This window comes from Branchiostoma lanceolatum, chromosome 5, assembly GCF_035083965.1.
Source record: "Branchiostoma lanceolatum isolate klBraLanc5 chromosome 5, klBraLanc5.hap2, whole genome shotgun sequence".
Taxonomy (NCBI): Eukaryota; Metazoa; Chordata; class Leptocardii; order Amphioxiformes; family Branchiostomatidae; genus Branchiostoma; species Branchiostoma lanceolatum.
Genome location: NC_089726.1, coordinates 18,872,278 through 18,895,884, shown reverse-complemented (window position 1 = coordinate 18,895,884; position 23,607 = coordinate 18,872,278). Strand labels below are relative to the sequence as shown.

The 23,607-nt window shown below is 41.0% G+C and overlaps 3 protein-coding genes across 4 annotated transcripts; 1 reads left to right on the top strand and 2 right to left on the bottom strand.

Moving 5' to 3' along the window:
• Positions 1–1,888: 1,888 nt before the first annotated feature.
• Positions 1,889–16,152, bottom strand: LOC136435580 (nucleolar protein dao-5-like). 2 transcript variants are annotated; one of them, XM_066429200.1, is made up of 8 exons: positions 16,070–16,152; positions 14,252–14,332; positions 12,424–12,562; positions 9,639–11,281; positions 6,301–6,477; positions 5,269–5,418; positions 3,857–3,960; positions 1,889–2,026 (listed from the first exon to the last, which is right to left on the bottom strand). In XM_066429200.1, the coding sequence occupies exons 3-8, from the start codon at positions 12,519–12,521 to the stop codon at positions 1,952–1,954; spliced, it is 2,247 nt and encodes a 748-aa protein (XP_066285297.1). In that variant the 5' UTR covers positions 12,522–12,562; positions 14,252–14,332; positions 16,070–16,152; the 3' UTR covers positions 1,889–1,951. The 2 variants fall into 2 exon arrangements, with proteins under 2 accessions (XP_066285297.1, XP_066285298.1); XM_066429201.1 differs by having other exon boundaries at positions 16,066–16,134.
• A 204-nt stretch (positions 16,153–16,356) lies between these two features.
• LOC136435578 (transmembrane protein 115-like) lies at positions 16,357–19,896 on the top strand. The gene is made up of 2 exons (XM_066429198.1): positions 16,357–17,358; positions 18,217–19,896. Exons 1-2 carry the CDS (start codon positions 16,487–16,489, stop codon positions 18,512–18,514), a joined length of 1,170 nt encoding a protein of 389 aa, XP_066285295.1. The 5' UTR covers positions 16,357–16,486; the 3' UTR covers positions 18,515–19,896.
• Positions 19,592–23,529, bottom strand: LOC136435579 (meiosis expressed gene 1 protein homolog). The gene is made up of 3 exons (XM_066429199.1): positions 23,383–23,529; positions 21,917–22,077; positions 19,592–20,927 (listed from the first exon to the last, which is right to left on the bottom strand). Exons 2-3 carry the CDS (start codon positions 22,061–22,063, stop codon positions 20,802–20,804), a joined length of 273 nt encoding a protein of 90 aa, XP_066285296.1. The 5' UTR covers positions 22,064–22,077; positions 23,383–23,529; the 3' UTR covers positions 19,592–20,801.
• Positions 23,530–23,607: the final 78 nt, after the last annotated feature.

Genomic DNA, 23,607 nt, shown 5'->3' with positions numbered 1-23,607 from the left:
GAATACAAGTGTATGTCAAGGTAGAGATTGTGATCTGTCAGAATGAACCATTCTAAGGCCACAACATTTTTTTTGTTGCCTCTTGTTTTTCCCATTGTGAAAAAACAACAACATTGGGTCGCTATTCCCATTCACAAATTTTTACTCCCAATTTTACTATTTGTTCAGTTGTAAAACTCAATAGCCACCAAAAGAGATTATAAAGGCCTGCACATACATAAAAAGTGTGGTCACATTGATCATTTTAATCTTAAAACTATTTCTCAATATCAATCCATATGTTACATGGCAAAAACTGAAATTATAGTACTACATCAAAGAAAGGGGTGCATTGCATAAAATGAGCCATACAAAGCTAAAACGTGAATAATCCTCTTATTCTTTATGTTATGTAAACCCTTATCTTCATCCCAGCAAAAAAACATTTATTTCATTTTTTTTTTTCACCCTGTCGCTTCAATTTTTTTCTGAAAAAATCTGAGAATCAACAAATGAAAATATTTAAATTAAAATTGGTGTGGCCTAATGGCAGAGATCCTGATTTGAGTCTGTTGAAAAAAGACTCAGATAACAACCTCTACCGGTAGAATTGCCGATTTTGTCAGATCACAATCTGTACCATAACATACATACCATGCATGTCGTCTACACTTATAATGTTCAACTATCATTAGCACTTCAAGGACAAATAATTTCACCATCAATTGTTAAACATGATTATTCTAAATTTGTTACGACGACTTTATGTTGGGCATGGGGAAAATAAACGCTATCTATTGCATAATTAGTTGGAATGAGTAGAATGTGTTATATCATTATTGCATATTGTCTTATTACTAAAGAGTTATACCTTTGTTGTCAGTGATGTAAGCTGTCAATAACTACTGTGATGTATTTCTATATGTAGCAATATATTCATAAAATACTAATAAAATATCACATAAGACATGCTACAACATTGTTAAGATATACACCAGAAAAAATTCTAAAACTGTAAAAAGAAATGACAGACTTGTTAAAGAAACTCTATACTAGAACTCTAATATAGTAGTAGTGGTAATGTTAGTCACTGGTGCCCAGAGGCAACACATGCACATTCATACTTCTGCAAAGACTCAGTCCAACACGATGCCATTGGCTTTGGAACAAGGTCTACTAAAGCCCCCCTCTCACTGGACCCATGGCACGCTGGCGACGTCACTGCGTCCTAAGCTGGATTAGTGTTACCATTGACTTTATAATGGGAATATCATTAAAAAAGTACAAGTATGACCAAAAAGACAACAATACACATAAAACATAAAAAGATTGGTTTTTTGTCGATGAAAGTCGTTGAGTGCTTTGTCAATTCGATCAGCCTCAGCGCCGCCGCCAGCGTGCCACGGGTCCAGTGAGAGGGGGGCTTAGTGAAGCATTTCAAAACGGCACAGTAATAGGCTTCTGCCTATGTAACATTTGACATGGTTCATGCTTGACTTTGTACACCGTATTTAAGTCTGAAACTTTTATAATGGCCAGACCAGAAACCTAATGAAAGACATAACCGAGGATACAGTAAGTACAAAAATAATGAAAAATTAAAGGTGAACTCCACGTATGTACCGATGATGTTAAAGGCAACTGGAAACAAAAGGTGTTTGTGAAGATTTGTTGGTTGGCTTCCTCAAACATTTTAATTTCAGTATGTTACCTATGCACCAAACTAACCATGTACATGTGTATCTTTAAAATCAGTTCACTAAGGCCACACCAATTTAATTTCTTGGTTAACAGAAATTTATTTTCCAAAAAAAATTTTAGAAAAATTTTTTTTATGAAAACAGAAGGCTGGGCCAGCCTTCTGTTTTCATGATTTATTTTTTTTCTAAAATTTTTTTTTTTTTGAAAATAAAAATCCGTTAACCAAGAAATTAAATTGGTGTGGCCTAGTAAGTATGTGGGATAGCCCCTATCATATCCCCAGTTCCTTGTGGTTCTTCAATAGCCAGTTATGGTAGTCGTTTAACTTGTGGTCACTTGGCATCACCTAGAGAAAAGAAACGTCACAAGGGAATGAGGTCTTGCTTGTACAGCTGTGTGGCCCCAGGGCTATGGAACCAGAGATGTGCACTGCCTGATACACCAAATGGTGTTGGAAGCCACTATCAGAGCAGATGTAAACCTAACCAAGATATCATCCAGGCAACCATAATATAAGAGTTCTTATGGTTCTAATAGCTAAGGAATGTCCATATCTAATACAATGTATTCATAACAACTTGGCAAAAAAGCGGCTAAGGATGAACCATGCAACATTATGAAAAGACCCCATAGAGAACACCACGTTTTTGACGCGTTTTGTGGTTGTCTTGGTGTCTGAAAATGACCAGACTCTCCATGGCTTGGCTTTGTTTTCTTTGCATACAGCAGAACATTAAGAACTAGAGTTCCACGACCTCATACCTTCGCCAAATGATTTTAACCTTTATGACTGACGTATTAGGAGTGTTTCTCATCAATCATAAATCATACCAGTTCATTGTCTTAGAATATAACATGTCCAAAGTATGAGCTGAACAAATTTATCATCAATTATGCAAATGAGGCCCTTATTAGCATAATTTGATTCAACGATGTTCACATTCACATAACGTCCCGATGCCACCAAAAAGGATTAAATGTATGAAATTGCCGTCTTTTGCCAGTGTGGAATAATAGAAGTAACTCATTAAGTATGCAAATAAGGCCCACATTTGCATATTTTCTATCTATCAACAGTCCTCTCTTCCTCAGTTACAATTTGAATTGTCATATCATGGAACAAAGCAGATTTTTAAAGTTGCCTCATTAATTATGCAAATTAGAATCTGATTTGCATAACTATCGTCCAATCATACTAAGCATCACAAAAGCTATCCACATACCAAAAATCATGACCATCCATCAAGGCCATCATGTTATAGTATTTTCTCATTAATTATGCAAATGAGGTCTTCATTTGCATAGTTCATATCAATTAATATTTTTCTCTTCCCCAGTTACATATGTCACATGTTTCAGAGTCCTATCATGGAATTTGGCGGATGTATAAACTTTCCTCATTAATTATGCAAATTAGATACTGATTTGCATAAAAAGTGTCTAATCATGTACATCATCACTCAAGCTATCTACCTACCAAAAATCATTACCATCCATCAAGCCCTTCTTGAGTTATTCCCTTTCAAAGTCAGACGCAAAACCTGCTCCTGCAGTTCCAAAAAAGCCGCTAGGGGGCCCAAACCCACACCACTTACTCTCTGTCCAAAGATCTATCTACCACTCAAAAATAAGTTCCATAGCATGTCCAGAACACGAGATATCAAAACAGGAAGTTCCGCTGCAGTACCGTAAGAAGCCGCTAGGGGGCCCAAAATCTCATCGTTTTTAGGTCTCATCAAAACCTACCAACATACCAAATATCAAGACAATCCATTTAGGCATTCTCGAGTTATCCTGTGCCACTACAAACAGACAAACAAACAGACAGACAAACGCTACCCTCTGCATAACCTTCTCGGCGAAGGTAAAAATAAGGGTGGGATGATTTTAGTCAACTTTTCTCAATTTGTGCTTTAAAAAAGGTTTAACTGTAGTGTAAAAACCCAAAGGGGCGAGTACGCCGCTCCCGGGATTTGAACCCGCACCAATCCCGATCCGCACGGCTTGGGAATTCAACACGCTAACCACTAGGCTAAGAGGTCCGGACCAGTTAAACTGGTCAGTTAGTGGAGGTTGATCCCCACTGTTACAGTAGGAAGACAACTGACTTTGAGCATTGTCCTAATCTTCAATGTGAACGTTGAAAAGCTACTTATGATAAACTACATTTACTCACCTGTCTCCACTCGTTGACACAGAAGATGCGATAGGAGTCGTTGCCGTACTTGCCGATACCGTGAAGCTCATCTGGGTAGGTCCAGTCTTTAGTCAGGAACTCATCTGTACAGAATAGCAAAGAAAAACATACATGTAATAGTGAGTGATAGCAAATAACAGATCCTGTACTAGGAAACAGTCATCTGTTATTCTAACATTATTGCAACTGTTGCAATCATGTTAGAATAATGAGTGAACTTTTCTTTTAAAGGCATCCAGAGCATTTTATGAGGCTTGAAACTTGAATAAAAAACTCCAATTTCTAGTCATTCCTACGCATAGTAAGTTTCAATAACACTATACCATTACATATCGACATTAAAGGAGCAAAGATACAATGTCGTTGTGTGGTAAGAAAATCCAAGCCCCAATAGATTGATCTTGACTGTCCATCACAATTAGCGGTTGGACCAATGAGAGAGTGACTGCATGCCCGTCAAATATTTGCATTTCTATTTTTTACTTTTGTATTTCTAAGTTTTGACGGAGGTCGGCGGGGCTATGGTATCGGTCTATTTACACTAGGCACGTGAAACTAAAAGATCACAGTGTAGCTTATTTTTGTGCCATTTTTGAGCACTTTTGATCAGAAATCCACACGCAAATGTGGTTAACAGTGGCATTAAATGTCAATTTCATAAAGATTACAACAACTAGAATATTTCCAGTTTTCAAGCCTCAAAAAATGCTCTGGGTGCCTTTAGCATCGTTCTTTGCTCAAGTTAGCATCGTCTGTGTGTTTGCATGTCTCTTTCTCGGACTCCAGGATAGATTTCTTGCTGACTCAGACCTGTTTATGCATTTTCCCAATGACTAAAATAAGGAAACAGACATGCACATACTTAGCAGGAAATTGAAGATAGGAAATGAGATAATCTTTGATAAACTATTCTCGGACCTTTCTGGGACCTCTGACCTAACTTCCTGTTTGCGTCCCCCACGTGCCTAGCATGTAGAAACTAGGGGGTCCAAACCTACACCAATTCTTCATTACATAACGAGCTATCTGCCACCAAAATGTCAAGACCATAGCGTGTCCAGGTCAAAAGATAGAGAAACGGAACTTCTGCTGCAGTGCCAAGGTCACATACCAGGGGGCCCAAAATCGACCTTGACCTTTGTCCCCCCAATACCCACCAACACACCAAATATCATTGTAATCCATCCAGAGGTTCTTGAGTTCTGCTCACTACAACAAAGACAGACAGACAGACAGACACACAGACACGCCAAAAACAATATCTCCATTTTTCAAGGAGATAATGAGTGTGGAAACACACAGGGACAAAGGCTAAAACAATACCTCCCGTTTCACGGTGGAAGAAAACTAAGCTATACAATCCGTGCAAACTGTACAGAGCCCTGCCCTACCTGAGAATCTGATGAGGGTTTTGGCGCGTTTCTGGTACAGCCCCAGTGGCTGTAGGAGCTCAGAGATCGGTTTCCAGTCGGCCTCACGCGTCACTTCCGGTGACGGCCAGCGACGGAAAAACTCCCACATCAACGGGATCGCTGCTTGGCCTAAAAACATTGAAAATTAGCCTCATTTCGACACATTGTGGCAGTAAAGCAAATTTTTGTTGGCAACACCCCGGGGGTTGAGTCCTTAAAGCTGTTACACCTCTTATTGTATAGTCAATAAAGGTAATTTTAGACCAGAAATCTGTAATATTTCATACCAATTAAAGTCAAATCTCACGAAACAAGGCTATTAAAAGATAGAAGAAAGCATGATACTTTGAATGATGCATGAAACGTTACTGTATGTACAGTATCTAGTGGGGACGAGGGTATTAGCTCAGGCGCCTAGACCCCAGGATGAGAGAGCTCAGAATTAAAGAGGGCATTAAAACATTGAAAGCCTTTCTTGGTGGGATTTTTGGTGAAATCTTGGCAATTCTGGGGTGGGTATAACATAATAGACTTCATACTTGTAGAATTTGTTGACAAAAACAACCTTTCCCCATCTTTTTGTCTTCTGGACCCCCGGGAGATAGTGGGATGGTTGCGAACGGGCCCTTATAAGGCAAATGGACTGACTCAAGTGCTCTCGCTCAGGGGTGTTTCCCCGCAGAATAGCCATATAGAAGTTCTCGTAATTCTGTTAGATGACTGTCTTCAGAACAGGTTAGAATTTGAGGGTAAGTTTTCTGGGTCAGAATCTTTGGTTCCTGAAATAATGACACCTAATTTCTGTCAACTTCCCCATAGGAATGCATGTATCATTGGCTCAAACTGGAATACCCTAATCCCCCCTCTAGTAAAAAATGTTGGGCTTCCAAGATGATGGGGCCATTGAAATATATATCATAAGATGCCATTCCACATCTAAGGTGATAAATGTTAGGGATTAACCAATAACATCAGTTAGCGCTGCTTTCTAAGAACGACAAGAACACCAACCTGTCGTCCGCTGGAGGAAAATGGTTGCCACAAGCAGTTTCCAGGGGTCGTGGAAAAGGTGTTCCTGAACGAGGTTGAAGGGCGACCGCGGAGGCGTCCACTTGGTCGCGGCAAACTTTTCCTTGGGCGGAGGGAGGTTACCCGCGTCTCCACTGAAATACGGACTGACTCCTGGCTCTGAAAGGCACCATGGTTTTGGGTTGTGAATTTTGTTTTGATTTTTAATATATGATTGGATGTTTGTAAAAACGCCTCATCTTGTTGTTGCCCAAGACAGGTTTTACTAGTCCTGACATAAAGCCTCATTTCCTGAACGTAAGGCCACAACAATTCTATTTATTGATTGTCGGAAAATTGGAGCGACAGGGCGTTAAAAAAAAAATTGCAAATAGTCTGGGGTGAAGATAAGGGTTTACATAACATAAAGAATATGAGGATTTTTTTTTCAAAATGGGAAAAACAGGAGAGGCGATTCGGAGAAGCAACAAAAAAATGGTTTGGTTAGCTGGCTAAATCTCCTCCTTGGTCAAGGGTTAAATTGTTTGGTTTGTAAGTTAACTCTTTATAGACATTTTGGGCCGCATTATTCATGTTGCAGCAGCGACACCTAGCTGCAGTGCAGAGTAGAACCAATCAGTATTGCCCAGAGCAAGGTGACAGACGGTCACTGAAATCTCGGCTATGTAAAAATACTTGGCTGTGTACCTTTGTTATCCAGTGACTTACTAAGCTGATAGAACTAGTCACAGACACGATAGCAGAGTAGTTTGAAATAAAAACACATGGCCGAGGACACCATCTTTTCTTATGGTTATATCCTTGACTGTTGATGGTACGTTGCATGAAGACTCTTATAAACTGAAGGAAACTGGACCTTTTTCAAGATGATGATGATGATGATGATTTGATTCAGTAAGAAGCTCCACTTTTCCTCATACAACCACAAGATCCACTTGTCCTCATACAACCACAAACCTGACCTTATATGGACACATAAATTTGGCACAAAAAGTTAGGAACCTTGCATGCTTGGGTTTGGTCAACCAAGTTTACATTGTTTCTTGATCACTTCTTTTTTCTAAACGTTAAATCGCGGTCAGCTTCTATCATTTCCAATGTGCCAAAATTGTCAATCTGAAAACATCTTTTAAAAGCTGACACCTTCCAGCATCTCACTGGCGAGTTTGTTTTGACAGATTTAGTCAAACTAGGAAGCAATTGTCGGGTCATGGCTGATTCGAACCTGAGTTTCAAAGAGGTTGATTGGTCGGGGTGTACTTGTCAAGGAGTTTATAGGGGATACACATGTATATAGACACCTTGATCACTTGCATTGAATTCACTGAAAAACTTGTTGATTGAATTTCCCTTTCAGTTTCGAAACTTTTTTCTGCCGAAAAGCGCATCAAGCGAGAAAGCACAAACAAGTCCATGTAGGGCTACAGAAATATTTATTTCATTCCAGCACCTAAAAGTTTCTTTCACTCACAGGCTAAAGACTGGTGCAGTATTGTCGGGTTATATATAGGATTTCTGGACTATGTACAGATAAAATACTTGCCTATACATTCTTTGCTAGTAGTATGGATACACAGTTTCAATCAAATCAGATTCAAATTCATTCAGTTCAACTGTCAAATTTTCAAATGCTGTAACACAAGCACACGCCCCTCGGAGCCATCTACTAACCTCTAAGTCGTCATCACTTCACTACAAATACACGTCAGTTATTTTTTAAATTACATTTCTTTAAAGATAGTGCAACATACATGGTGATCTCTCTACTCTACTGTTACAAACATAAAAAATTGTGAGAGAAAAAAAAGCGAATTTTGACAAGGAATGTTTAAACGATTGATGTTCGTCGGTCAAAACAAAGCCTCCAAAGAGAAATCTTTCTGAGTTATGTACAGAATTTATCTGGGAAAGTTTCTGCAACCTTACCAATAAAGTCCAAGTTTGCTCTGATATATTTTAGAAGAGCATTTACATCAAGTGTAGTTTCAAGCAGATACCTTTCTGACAGGGAAGTTTCCAATGGAACAGAGGACAGCGGCTGCCATTGGTGTTTCGATGGTAACTGATTAGATTACTCCTCTTCCAGCCATTGGCTACTTCATTTTAAGCCATTACATTTACATGTAAGTCGGCTGCTAGACATTTCAATCATACATTAGCGCCACTTAATATTAAAAATAGCTCCAATAGACTCAATTTAATTTCTAGAGAAAAATGGAAAAGGGGGGCCCCAAATATCCTTCGTTTTACCAAGGCCACACCGCAGCCAACCCCATTCTTTGAAAGGTCCCTGATGTCAGGTTTTAACGCTACTTTCTCACAAATGAAATATAAATAAAACACAGCTGTAGTTACAAGCTTTCCTCACATTTTACCAGCATTAATAGATTCCTTTGTTAAAAATGTCTTCCTGAAACAGACGCCAAACTAAACAAAAAAATTAAGGTGTCGGTATAAAACAAAAGCATCCTGTCACTCACTTAGTATCCAGTCTACCATTGGTCGTTTCCTGTTTTTGTGTTATTTGAAACCTGCCTACATGTGATTTCATCCAGTTGACGGTGAAGTTTCTAGGTGACTATGATTTCACATTTTAGATTTCTATTTAAAAAAAAGTCATCTAAGGGGCTCTCAAATCATTGCAACAGTTGCAATGCCTATTTTCAGTAGCATTTTACAACAAGAGGTCTTGTTTCACTCCATTCTTGAATATACTCTTTTCGACTATTTTCTAGTATCATAACATGATGATATCAGTAGTAGGGACTGCACTGCCCTCTGAAAGTTAGAAACCCACCTACATTCTGAAGAATGTGTATGTACCTACCCAACAATGTACCCCCTCCCCCATTTCAAACCTCCATACTAGAGTGAAGTATCATGAAATTGCTGTCAAAATGTGTGAAGACCACTACTACTACGACTTCGTATTTTTCCTGCAAGCAAGTAATCTAGTTGGCATACGCATATATTTTCATCGGTTCAAAATAAACTTCAAATTACCTCTTGACGAAAAACTATTATCCACAACAAACATTTTGTACACTCCTCAACTGGTACATCAAATCCAATGTCCAATATGTAGGTAGATACAAAATTTGCCACCGCCACAGCAAGTTGATTTCATTAAAACGCTGCCTACTTGAAGCTAGTTGTTTACAACTACAGTAATTGCTCTCAATTTCCTAGTTAACAGTAAAATGTTGGCTACAGTTTTTACGAACTGTAGGATGGGGGCATTAAAGGTTGTGCGGGGCTAACTTCACTTTTCTCCGCAGAGCTGACGCTGTCACTATTTGATACTGTTTCTAACTCCCTACCCCTGGCCGACGCTCCGTCACCATTAGTGGTAGCCCCTGGCGCTGAGGGAAGCACGGGTTGAAACGCACTCCCCGCACCGGTTGGAGGAGGAATGGTGCAGTGGTTGGTCGCTTGCCGTCCCACGGTCGGAGGGACGACGGGCTGGAAAGCGCTTCGGCGGTATTCTTCGGTGGAGACACCGACGTCAGCAGGAGGAGGCGGCGGCGGCGCCAGACGTTCGAAGATATTCCCGCTTTCCGCCAGCACTCTGGTGGTGGTGCCGACTCCCGGCGCATGCGGGAACACGGGTTCGAACGCGCTGACCGGCTCGTTGTCTGACCTATCGGTGAGGGGCGAGATACTCCTTGGCAGCGGAGAGACAGATGGCTCGGGGATGTTCGAGCCCCAACTTTGGGTTCTGGACAGCGGCAGACGGCCTGTCGTGTTGGCTGGCGGTAGGAGGGTTTGGGCTTGTCCCGTCGCCGGAGCCTGACACTCGATTATCTCGGGGAGATAAGTGGTGCTCCCCGACTCGGACGAACCCCGTGACTCGGAGTTGCTGGCTTCCCTTGCAGGCTCCGGCGGCGGCGTGATCACGGCTACATTCTCCTGTTGAACCGGGCCGGCGGTAGCTCGTTGAGGCGCCCCCTGGCTTTTCTCGGGCGTATTGAGGGGCCTGAACACCAGTGTCTCTATGTTTCCTGACCTGGGCGGTTCTGATGGTTGAGCTTCAGCCGGAACTTCAGCCACCACTTCGGGCTCTTCTTCGCAATCCTTCATGTCCACGATAACGAAACCCTCGTCTTCGTCCTCTTCGCTCTCGGGGGGCATCATCTCTTCCGGACTCATGCCCTCCCGGGGCGGGGACATCTCTCTGTCGTCTCCTGATGCTGCCTCGGAGATTGAGATGATTTCGGGTTCGGCGGCATCTTCCGATTTCTCTGACTGCTTGGATAAATCATCTGCAAGTACAACTACATCTGCTTCAGTAGGTTGGCTGGACTCACCTGTTTCAGACTTGGAAGGAGCTCCCGCGGTCGCCTCGGGCTTCTTCGCTTTCTTGGACGGGGAAGCTGCCTCGGTTTCTTCGGGAGCTTTCCGTTTCTTGAGCGGTTTCGGTGCGGTAGTTTTCGGTGCCGCTTTCGCGGGAGGCTTTGTCTTGGGAGGTGCCTTTGCCGCCTTCTTTGCTGCCGATTTCTTCTCTTTTGCAGGTTTGGCTGGTTTCTTCACTGCTGGCGCCTTTCTTTCCTTCTTTGCGGGGGTCTTTGACTTGGCGCCCTTTTTGGGGCTTTGGGCTGCCTTCGGTCCCATTGGAAACTTGACCTTGACTTCCTGCTTGGTTTTTGGTGGCCGTCCCCTTGGCTTCTTTGCAGCCGGTTCTTTGGAAGAGCTGCCAGAACTCTTTGACCTCTTCTGCGGTGTAGAAAACCGCATCTTAACCACAAGCTTCCCGGGCGTCTTTTGTTCCTTTTCTTTCTTTGCTGCAGCTGCTTTTGGCGGTCGGCCTCGGCCCCTGGACGTGGAAGGCGTGTCCTTCGTGGCTTTCTTCGCTGAAGACGTCACCTTTCCGCCAAATGTGAAGGAATCAGTGTCTATCTTCAGTCCCTTGTCTTTGCAGAACTTTGCGATCTCCGTTCGGGATCGAAACTTCTTCCCTTCAGGACTGTTGAAAAATAAAAGAGAGGACTTAAATACTGAATAAAAAAACAACATTATTCATTTGTAGTTTGTACAATTAGAATACATTAATTATAATGAACTTCCAGACTCGAAAATCAGCTGTCTTTCCAATATAATTATTGATCCACCAAATTTCACTATGGATACTTTGGTTTTCTTGCCTGACACAACTAATTTCTTCTTTCTTGCCAAATCAAACAAAGATAAGGCTCGTATCAATAAAGAACAACAAATGTGTAGAGTGGAGTGCTAGAACATTTGATCATTTAATCAATAACTATCATTTAATTTAACTACTAATAGATCTCCCAAGACCTTTACTCAAGTTCCTGTTTTTCCTCTTTTTTCGAACTGATAGAAGAAAAATTTGCCCTTGTTGCCCTTGTCAAAGACTTCAAAACAATTCCAGAAAAGCAACATCTAGCAATCTATTCATCATGCATTCCCCTATCTATTGAACCCTGAAAATCCTTTAATCGGATTATGCATGTGACTAGGCAGTGTGCAATGACTCACGCCTAACTCACTTTACACTAAAAGTGATTGACAGCCAAAATATTGTAAATTGATTTACTTTCGCAGTGGTTTATCTTGCGATAGAAGTAAAAAGGAGGTTTTAGCCATGTTTTAAATCTGCGGTTGAAAGAATACTCTAGTAATTAGAAATTCGCAGTGTCATGCATTTGCAGTGGAAAGGTCACCACGAAAACAAAATCGCCCCAAAAGTTTAAAGGCAACCAGAGTAATATTAGTGCCAAAAATATGTTGATTAAATAATGCTGAAATCTTTATGGTAGTGACATTTACTAACACTGATTAGCACATTTGTGTAGTAACTTTATACTTTGAGCATTTTTAAAACCGTGTAAAAATGTGCCATATGATGATCCCCTTAGTTTCGTGAGCCTACAAAAACCCTGGCCATGATTTTCAGTGAGTTCTTACCTCACAACAACGTCATATTTTTGCATCATGAACATTGCTATACATTGTGATAGTGTTGTTTGAACTAATCATGTATAGAAACGACAAAATAAATAAGATAGATTTCAAAATTAAAAGAGTTCGGGCCCTAATATTGCTTGGGTTTCCTTTAAAGATTTACGGCAACTCAAGAATGTTTACCTGTAGAAATAAGTGTCGGTCTTGCCAGCTGTGGCACCGGATTGACGTAGAACCACCTTCTTGGTCCACCCCTTGGGGAGGGGGGTCTCGGACGCCATGTTGTTTTCTGAAGTGGTTGTTCTTCTATGCTATGTATTGCCTGCAAAGAAAGGAAAGTAGAGTCATCTAAACAACAAAATCAATCGCAGCAATACTTCTAAGGTCTCACACGGCAATTAGGCTATCCCATTGGAATCAATGTTAAAATATGCAACTTTATGACTGCAAATCTAGAAAACGAACAACTGTTCTGAAGATTAGATGCATACTTTCTGTTGGAAGCACATGTGTTCATCATGCAATAAAAAAAGATTCGCCCAAATCTAACCGTAACAACGATATTTATCGCATTTTAAACTGCAAGTAGCAACTATCCGCACGAGGCCGCTGTTGTACCGCCAGCGCCTTAACGCAGCACTCATGCTAAAATGCGTACATGTCCGACCTATCGCTCGGATGACGAAACTTTCCTACCTAATGCTGACAGAAATAAACAAGCTTTCATCTCAAATTCTTTTTATATCAGGAGGGGCTGATAAAAGGCACTTTATGATCCACCTAAACACACGCCTTCTATGCCCTGTTATTTTTTTGCCTGGATTCTTTGGGAGTGTACACGCGGACTAATCCAGGTATGAGACCTTATCCATCCTATACTACCTCCAGTTTAATCCCATTGCTTCCCTGCGGACTAGTCTGAAAATGTTCAAGGGAAACACAATTTATCTATATATATCTCCGTAAAATATGCACAAGAGCTCTGATTGGCTCCAAGTTGCATTATTTCAGAATGCCATTTCAAACCATTACCATGCAATTACAGATCTAGAGGATCACAACAAGCACGAGGATATCATGAAAACAGAAGGCTGGGGTGAAAACTTGCACCTGACCCCGTTTACTCCCGGAAACTGTGTGCACCAAAGTACAAAATTTCCTCTGAGATTCTGTTTTCATGTTGATTTTCCAATCTAGCATTTTTTTTAAATTCTGTTAACCAAGAAATTAAATTGGTGTGGCCTAGGGGTGGATACCGGTTCGCTGGACCTGATTCGGACCTTTATAACATCCAAGAACCGAGTCCAAAAAACCTGAAAGCCTAAAACCTGAGTCCAAAAAAACCTGAACAAAGTACAAATATATTTTTCTATTTTGTTTGATAAAAAGTGTTTTGAGTCGCCCCTCTGACAAAAAAGGCATTTAGAATAAGTGCAACATTCAAATATCAAACACTGGTTTATCTTCAAAGTCTTCTCACCAAGAAACTTGTATAGTTGTGCGTGTCAATATTAATTCTCTATGCTTGATATTGGTCTAATAAAACAAAACATAAACTGGACACTAGTAGACAGGATCAGGTCCAGGTTCAGGTCCGGACCTGGACCTAAATCTCTAGACCTAAACTTGGACTTGGACCTTATTAAGCCAAACCGGTATCCACCCCTAGTGTGGCCTAATCTAAAGAATAAGTATTCAGCCCAAACAATATACCAATGCAAATATTATGCTAAATTATTTTTCTTTTTCATTGTAATCTGGTACGACTCAGAAACATATCAAACTATCATGTCCAAGTGCCAAGGAACGGTCCAAGGAACAAAGATATGATAAAGGTAAAAAGGTAAAGCGGTCGAACCTCAGACTGAGGACGAAGCATGATGCTTTTTCGTTAGCTAGTAGTGCAATGCTGCTTTGCTACGGCTCGCGTTTTTGGCCAAGCACACTCCTACTCTTCTCAATAAGTGTGTTGTGTTCTTTTACGGTGATACGCTGCTCAATTATGTCTTACCTGTGAAGTTTTAAGTTATACGGTTGTTGCAGGAGGTTATCACTCAGGTACAGCAACACAGCTTACTGTTGCCTTGGTAACCTGGAAGAAAAGATCAATACATAAACGATTTGTAATAATAAAGAGAGTTCATCTATATGAGATGTTATAATGCATAAGGTGGTCTTGCAGTTTGGGTTGTTGACTTAGAATTCAAATCCCTAGCAGACCCCAATTCTTCACCCTTTGGAAAGACACTCCAGTGACTCCACAAATTTCTTCCCTCAACTAGCTTTGGTTAGGGACGTCCTCTTAATCCTAGTCAACTCGCCCCAAGTCCAGCTCGCCCCAACTATTTACTACCAACTCGCCCCAAATTAGAACTTATCAAAATTGTTTTTATACTGGTTTTATATGCATGAATCCGACTTACAAATATTACTTTACATGCTAATAAAACCTTCTGACTTTCATTTAACTTTTTTTGACGTATTTCGGCAACAAACTCGCTATCGGTATTCGCTGGCGGACCCTGTCGGCATGTCGGCCCGCCATGACACCGTGCACGGCCGCTAGCTCTAGTCTCAAGCATGGCGATCCAAAAGACTGCTGAGGTCTATGTGCTAGGAAACTAAGCATCTTGGAGTATGAACTTGAATAATAACTTGAACCAGCAGTCAGCCATGCTTGAGATTACAGTGAGCGGGCGCAGGTCCCGGTGAACCGGCGGGCCGACATGCAACATGGCCCGCCGGCGCTTCCTGCATCCATCGCCGTTAAATACCGACCAGAGAAGAGAAAGTTGAAATTAGAGCCACATGGCTTTCTTAGCATGTCAATTATTATTTAGAAGTAGGATATATGCATATGAAACCAAGTTTGATAAGCCGTAATTTGGGGCGAGTTGGTAGTAAATTTTTGGGGCGAGTTGGACTTGGGGCGAGTTGACCTGTTACCCGTCCTCTCCCTTGGGACCCAAGTAAAGCAGATCACGTGTTTGAGGAGCACGTCAAAGGACCCACAACACTTATTGTACTTCTTGATCTGTTAACGGTAACTTAATTTCAGCTATTTTAACGGTCACTAGTTAACCACTAAAATTTCATCATCGCAAACGTTTGATCACTAACAATGATGTTTGTTCCCACTGTTAAAATCAAAATTATGAATTGAACTCGCTTTTATCCAAACCGCTAAGATTACCAACCCCAATAATAAACGGTTTTACAGTATCAAACAGTATGGGGGTCCTGTACATGAAACATAATTTTAGAGTCCAGTCTTACACGATCTTACAGTACAAAACTGGTATGTTATGCATAAGCTTTAGTACAACACATAAAAACTGGAGTGAAGACTGGGTTTCTACCGGCCTGAATGCCTTCTTTCCCGAAGACGGTATTCAGGTAATTATGATGCATCTCAATACAATGGGGAGGGGGGCGGGGGCTACTGTAAAAAGATGCTACCAAGTGTTCAAAATACACAGTGTAAGCCACTATTTCACAACACTGACTCTTTTCTACCTCTGTTATTCTGTACGATTGCCAAATGTTCATGAAATTTTAATCTGGAGGCCGTACATTTAGCTGAGACAAGAACATTATATCCTAACGCCCCTCTCGCGCGCGCGGGAAATAAAAACAACTCTTGATTCTTAGGATGAAATCTGATACTCATTACCGGCCAAATGTCGTCCAAAGACGACGCACAGCTCAGTTTTAACACATCATATCGCTTCTATGAATGCCCAGGGTCACTTTGAAGGGGTATAAGACTGGTTAAGAGGTAGTGTTTTGCTAATTTTTGCAGAAAAATGCAGAACTAAGACGCACCAACCTTCCACCTTCCGCCATACTTGTTCTGGAACGATGGGATCGAACTTCAGAACGAGGCCCTAATTAGCCTCCTTATCAGACTCTGTGAGGGTATTTCAGTGTCCTATAATTTGCTTTTTAACTGATAATGTATCAATTCTATTGTACTTGTCATAGAAATTCTAGTGGAAAGTCTCCTTAGCTATTGGCAAGAAACCGAGCACAATAGAACTGATTTGTTTATGAGAAAAAATAAATTTTAAGTCCGAAATTTAAAACCCCTCGAAGAGTCTGCTAGGGAGGCTATTAGTCATGACGTCATTATGGCCACGACTTCACCAAGATGGCCGACAGGTAACCGAGATTTGATGTTTTAGACGGAAATCTTTCGATTTTGGGCGTCCAGCTTGAGTTTTACGGTATTCCTGAGGAAAGGAGCATGTCGAACGCTCTTGTGAACCGATACCTGCCGGTGGCGCGGCAGCATTTCGTCACGACGCTGACAAACACGAGCGTTGTAGTGAAAGCCGTGTGCGCTGTCGTCTGTCTGAGCTACCTAGTTTCCCTGGGAGTCGAACTTGTCGAACCGTTGAGCATAAACCCGGGATTTCTCATCCCTTCCACCTTCAGAGTCTGGACTCTGCTGACTCATGGTTTACTGGAGACACAAATACTCCACGTTGCGATCAGTATAACGGCAGTTGTGGTGGCGGGAAAACTGCTGGAACCAATATGGGGCGCTCTAGAACTCCTCATCTTCCTGACTCTGGTTACCATAGTAACCGGTATATTCTCTGCGTTCTTCTATCTTTTCGTGTACATGGCCACGTCGGATGACACGTATATCTTCGAAGTCCACATATACGGACTGACCGGCTTTGCAGCCGGGGTCTGCGTGGCTTTGAAGCAGACGAGACCCGACCAGGTGCTAGTACCAGCCGTCGACCTACGCGTCAAACACGTACCACTCCTACTACTGGTCGGGTCCATCTTGCTCAAGGTGGCGACCCTTACGACGGGGACATACCCCGTGATGACCGGCATGGGCATCCTGTCCAGCTGGATCTACCTACGCTTCTACCAACGGCACGGGAACCAAGGGAAGGGAGACATGGGCGACGTTTTCACCTTCGCAACGTTCTTCCCCGAGTCCGTGCAGGCTCCAATCGCAATACTGGCAAACACGGTGTACAGCGGACTGGTGAAGATAAAGGTGTGTAAGAAGACGGTGAAGAGGTACGACGTGGGCGCCCCATCCTCCATCACCATCAGTCTACCCGGCACCGACCCCGCTGACGCCGAGAGAAGAAGGTGAGAGGTGAAGGGTGAGAGGTCATGTTAGTCTCAGTGTAAGGTGTTTGCTGGGGCTCAGGTACACTTGTTAATGAGCTGATTCACGGTTTAAGTTGTGGGTTATATGTCAAAGTGGAAAGCCCCTGAGACGTAACGTGCGTAGTCAGTGGTTAGCGATCTTACCTCTGGAACTAGGAGCCCCGGGTTCGATCCCGGCAGTGTCGCTCAACCAACATGCAAGCTACCAGAAAAGGTCGCAGTCCTTAGGACGGGACGTTAAGCCATGGCCCACTGTTCATATGCATTGTGCTTGTCGAAAAGAGCTAGGGGAATTTCCCTGGTACAATGAACATGTAAATACTGTACATAGCGTCTGTCTTCCTGCCACGACCAGTGGAATATTAGCTCATCTGTTCATTGAGTTCATTTAAACTAAACTGGTTCGAGATTACTTTCCTGAGACATACATGTAAAAACGTCCGGACTGTTGGGGACATAGTATCAAGCATGATCACGGCAAGAACAAGTTTGAGGCCTTCACATTTGACCTTGACCCTTGAACGGGGACATCTGACATTATACGCACAATCCATCTTGCTGCTACATGTAGAATCATGTGCAGTTTAAACCGTGAACTGGCTTATACACATGATCCAGTTTGATTTAAGCTCCAAAGTCTTATATCTAAAAAAAATCTTAACATGCCACTTCCCTTTGGCGGAAGATAGATGATAAAGCTATCGGTTCTCTGTTTTCATACTTTGTTTCTACATTTTTTAGTCTTGTTGCAAGGGTTTAAGAGTGAACAAGTCCTGGCAAGCATTGCCATAGAGCCAAAGTCTTAACTAAATTCTCCTTTTTTTTCCAACTACACAGGAAAAAAGCCCTGCAAGCACTGAATGAACGCCTGAGCAAGGTGCAACAGCCGGAAGAAGAGGAAGGGGACTGGCCAGCGATGGAAGAGGTCGCTGCCGACAGCGTTGTCGTAGAGATAGAGGAAGACAAGAAAAAGGTTCCGACGCCTCACAGAAGTCCGCACGCTTCCCCGCGAGTCATGACCCCAGCTCGAGCTGCTAGTCCGGAGCCCGCAAACAGCCCTGCTAATATGCCCAATGGTCCGACTAATTTTAACAATGGTGACAACAAAGCACCACCTGGAGAAGGCCCAAGTTGAGGCAGACATTTGTATATTTGAGAAATGTTATAATAGTGATGTATGTGAAATGCAAAAACTGCACAGCAGTTATGTTATATGTATATTTGGGATGGAGCAATAGAAATGGATGACCATTTCACAAAGTATAATTTGTTGTAAGTTGTAGGACAAGTAAAAGACTTGTTTGCAGAAACTAGGGCTGCAGATATCAAAGGGGTGCAACTTTTTTTTGTCATGCCAAAGCTAGTGAGGTGGTGGCCATAAGTTAATATATATGGAAGTGATCTAGACGTATATCCTTTCATTTAGACATCATTCTGTGTATGTATGCAAATTTTCTGAATACCAGGTATTTTGTAGTAGTGTTCGTCATTCCATGAACTTTGATTCAAGAATTGTTCAACTTGTATTCTTTCCTTGTGAACTGTACCCACTAGGTTCCTAAAAAAAGGTTTATAGAACATGCACTGTTAACTTGTATCTCCGCTAAGATGTTTACCTCTCTCACAAAGCAGTCAGCACAAATGACATTAAAAGCCAGATTGCAAGAAAGAGGTGATTTGCTTTGAAGTGGCAGTTACGATGCCTTTGCTAAACCATATAACTAGAATTTAGTAGAAAGACCATTGTGTTGTTTTGTTCGTTTGTAAGTTCATAGCCATTGCATGGTCCTACATTTTGTACTAGTACTTTGTTGGTTAGCCCTAGGAAAATTAGGGTCAGTAGATTGGAATACTTTTTTTTTTCCTTGGCCTAATAGACCTCTTGCCAGTTACTGCAGCCATTTTGAATTTTGCGGGGTCAGCTCTGGGTCATGCACCAAAGTGAGGTTCAGGTTGTTGTCAGCCTATGATAAGCCTATGCTACAATATAGGTATGCCATCTTTGATGTTACATTTTGCCCCTCTAATGTGAAATGCTGTGGTACATGCCCCTGCCATGTGTAGAAAATATTGTTGTGGACGCCATAATTGGCGAGAGGTCTATTGCATTGTATTGAAATAAAATTGTGTTTTTTTCTATATATTCAAAAGTAATATTTGAAGCTCAAGTGTAATGTGAATGTACAGAAAATAAGAGATTATTTCAGACTGCTTGACTTTCTGGAACAGGTTTATTTATAAGACACCTTAAGTTCTCAGAATGATAACTTTGAAACAACAACATTCAAAAGACAACAAAAGTTCATAGTGGTCTACTAGATAATCATTCAGCATATCACAAGATATACAAAATAGATCTTTTGTTTAAAAGTGAACGTGTACATATTAGAATTCAAACGTATAAACTTAATTATTCTTTTTTCGAGTGCAGATTGGAGAAAGGTTGCATAGATGTTGAGATTTGATGCATAGTACAGGGAAAGCTCTTTGGTTACCAAATTAAAAGTATTGACTGTACATGCTTTGATTTCAAATAAATAGGTGTTATTTCTTAAAAATCTTTTCCTCATGAGTATTATCCACATTTGCTCATCTCTGGCAATATTAGTAGTATCTAGTATTTGATTCCACAATGTACAATGCACTGATTGGCTAAGCTTGTACCACAAAGAGAAAATCATGCCGTATCATTTTTCTTTCTGAACATATTGCCCTTAGGCCACACAAATTTAATTTCTTGGTTAACGGAGTTTTATTTTCAAAAAAAAATATTTTAGAAAAAAAAATTCAAAAAAGTTTTCAGGATTTTTTTTTCTAAAATTTTTTTTTGGAAAATAAAAATCTGTTAACCAAGAAATTAAATCGGTGTGGCCTTACTTTACCTTATAACATACTATCACAGCTCCATTCTATCCTGTATGTGCTTCAATACACGTACAAACACTTTTAAGGTCATTTGTTACATTCTTGCAGTCGACAAAAAGCACTGCACATTTAATACTGAACTGAACATTGAGAAAAGACCACTTCACAGATATAAATCCTGCATAGGATATTATTGGTTATAACACACTGTGCCAATGCCAACCCCTTGCTAACAACGGTGTAAGACACATCAGACATAGCCCATAAGCAGTCCCCTGATGTGGACATTACAATGTATAAACCACATCCCAGTGGCTGTTCCCCAGGCTAAGCACATATAAAGTGGTCAACCTAAAAAAAGTAGTTACAGATAAACACAACAGTTTGTCAACAAGAGAGTGGGAAACACATGGCTTCTTGTTAAGATGCCCACAGGTGCAGAGGTTTTCTGTGACGACAGCGCGTGCATAAAAAAAAAACTGCAGAAGGCTCCAAGTCGGACAAAGGACCAGCCTCTCAACAACATTGTCCATAAGATGCTCTTAATATCTAAGTTTTTAGTAGTTGTAGAGCTTGGTCTTGGGGACATCCTTATCAGAGCATTCCCGTGCCCTGTTGTAGTAATAAAAGCAGCCATCCTTGCGTTGAAGCTTCTTGACAAATCCGTTCTCCCATTTCTCAGCCTGGAAAACAAAAAAGGGATAGAGCTATTTAAAAATAATAGGATGATGTCCATTGTGACCAAATAAAACTAAAGCTTTAACTTCCACTGTTGTTCAAATTACTTAAGGTTACATACAGAAAACGCAAAATACATTCAACTTAAATACAATGTATGTATAGATTTGAAAGATTTATCTGAATGACTTGCCAATTCAAAGTTTTCATGGTGAAAGTTTTTTTGGGGGGAAGGTGCAAAATTCACTAACAAACTGGGCAAAAAAGTTCAAAATTGATGCAAAGAACCTAAGTCCAACTGACAGATTACAGTAGTTGTTGTTGGCCAGTTCCAAACAACAACAAACAGTGGTGACGTCTGTTGGTATTTCCTGTGGTGACGTCATTGTAACATGACACCACCACTGCAGTTTGAGTGGGAGGGTCGCTAGGCTTTGGCTAAACTGACATCAACAAGTTTAAATCTTAACGACTTTAAATCCATCAACAACTTAAAGTAAAATTGATTGAAATCCAAGTGATTACGAGAACAAAACTTTTTCTTATATTAATTGTTTTTATCAGTTTTTAAACTCTACTGAAATTCTAATGGACGAATTCTGACAAAGTTCTCAAAACAGCTATAAAAAAATTTACAAGGTCTTTTTGCACATGTAGACGCCCATGGAAGTAAAATTGTAAACTTGAAAATCTCTTCTTCCTCGTTAATACAAAGGAAGCTGCCTTGCAAGAAATGAGTATTTTAACTAATAGTACATATTCAGGGGTTCATCTAAATCAGGAAAGAGGGGCGCTGCACCCTCTTGTTTCAGCCCAGAGCCCTCTTATTGAATTCAGATTTTAGCCTAATATCCAGCATACAGACTTCACTCAGCAATGGATTCTTCCATAAATACATAGAATCTGCTCCCTCGCATGTGTGTGCTCCCTCTTGTTTAATTTTTCTAGAAAAAACCCTGATATTACTATAATAGGATCAGTAAAGAAAACTTACGTTGTCAACTTGTTTGACGCTGCGGTACTCTTCCTCGTCCCGGTAACCAGCCAGCTGGAACCGGTACGCGTTCTCTACCGCCTCATCCCACTTCTTCGCCCGAGTCATGGACTTGGGCTGCATCTGTGTGCTCACTGCTGCTGCCATTGTGATGTAACGAACTGGAGGGGAAAAAGAAACGCAACGTGAGATTTTTTCAGAAAACGGTACGTGGTATGTATGTGGTTTTTATTTCGCGCTAAGGCGAGAATGGAGTGTTTGCGGTGGTTTTAAGTTTGCGACAGCGCTATAGTAACATACTGCTACAGTATTGGACAAAAATGCCCGCTGTTTTTTTTTTAAGTTCGCGTTGAAACGGTCGCCACAAAAACCGCGAACATAAAACCACCATGAACATTTCTGCATTTACAGTATCAGAAAATGGTTTGTAGATTACCAAACTGAATGCAAATGGCATTGGTATATCATGGGTGTTTTCTCCAACAAAACTGCATACTTTTTCAAAATTTCAGTAGTCTGTTCAGAGTTATTAAAAACCTAAAAAAAGAAAGCAGACAGACTACCAAAACATTGGCAGGAAAAAATTACATGGCTATGTACAATAAGACTCTAGCGTCCTGGACAAAAAATGGTTGTCTCATGGAGAACGGATATTAAGAACTAGAGAAAAAAGCATCTGTGTATAGATGGAAGAACTTTCAGCGATAAACTTTTATCTCAACAAAACTGGGAATCCACTGAAGGAAGTTTGAAGTGCTGGAAACAGTTGTTATTTTTCAAATTAGATATTCAAACATAAAAAATAAAGAACATCGACTACACACTTTGCGAGTCATTGTTAAGATTCTTTTAATAAAACCATAGCTAATATGTTTTGTAGGACGTTTTCACAGAAGTTTCTTATGTCTTAACGTCGTTTAGATACAATAAATTTTGCTTGGAAATGCATAATGCTGTGTCGAAAATGCAATCCAACAGGTGGTTGACTATTAGAAATTGCAGATCTTTTTTGATTTCACCAGCACTTGAACGGTTGAACTAGTGCTTGTGCGATTAGAATGGGGTATGATTACGCCAGAAGTACTTATTATACTCCCTCGCACAATTCTACTCAATGCAGTGAGTCACAATTCACCTTGAAATTGAGTTATTCAAGTGTTTCCATGGCGACGTCAACAACCTGTTTCAAATAGTCCGATGGCAAGTCGACCAGACAAACGCTCTTTAGGACAGAATCACTTTTTTGTAATCTGAAATTAATATTTCATACTTTCTATGTCTTCCAGAGACAGTTAGCCAAGACTAATGACTCGGTCTCACGAAATATCTTACTCGAACTAGACATGAAAAGAAGGACAGAAACACATGAAAAATGGCCGATCCCATCCAAGCCAACTTCTCTTTGGAAAATATTCCCTAAAAACACCACAAAAGTTTGATCCACACGCCAAAATATCAACACAAACCTTTTCTCGACGTCGTGATTTCAGAAGATCTCTTCAAGCGTCCTTCTTCAACGGTAGGATGGCTCAAATGAATGAAGCTCCGCAGAAACGTCTCCTTGTATACTTGTGTTTCCCTGTTGCCTGGCGCTGTTTAAAAATAAACACTCATTAAACATGCACGCATGCGCTCTACCCATTCGGACCAACTCTCGTAAATTCTCGCGAGAGGTAAAAGTATTGACCCTG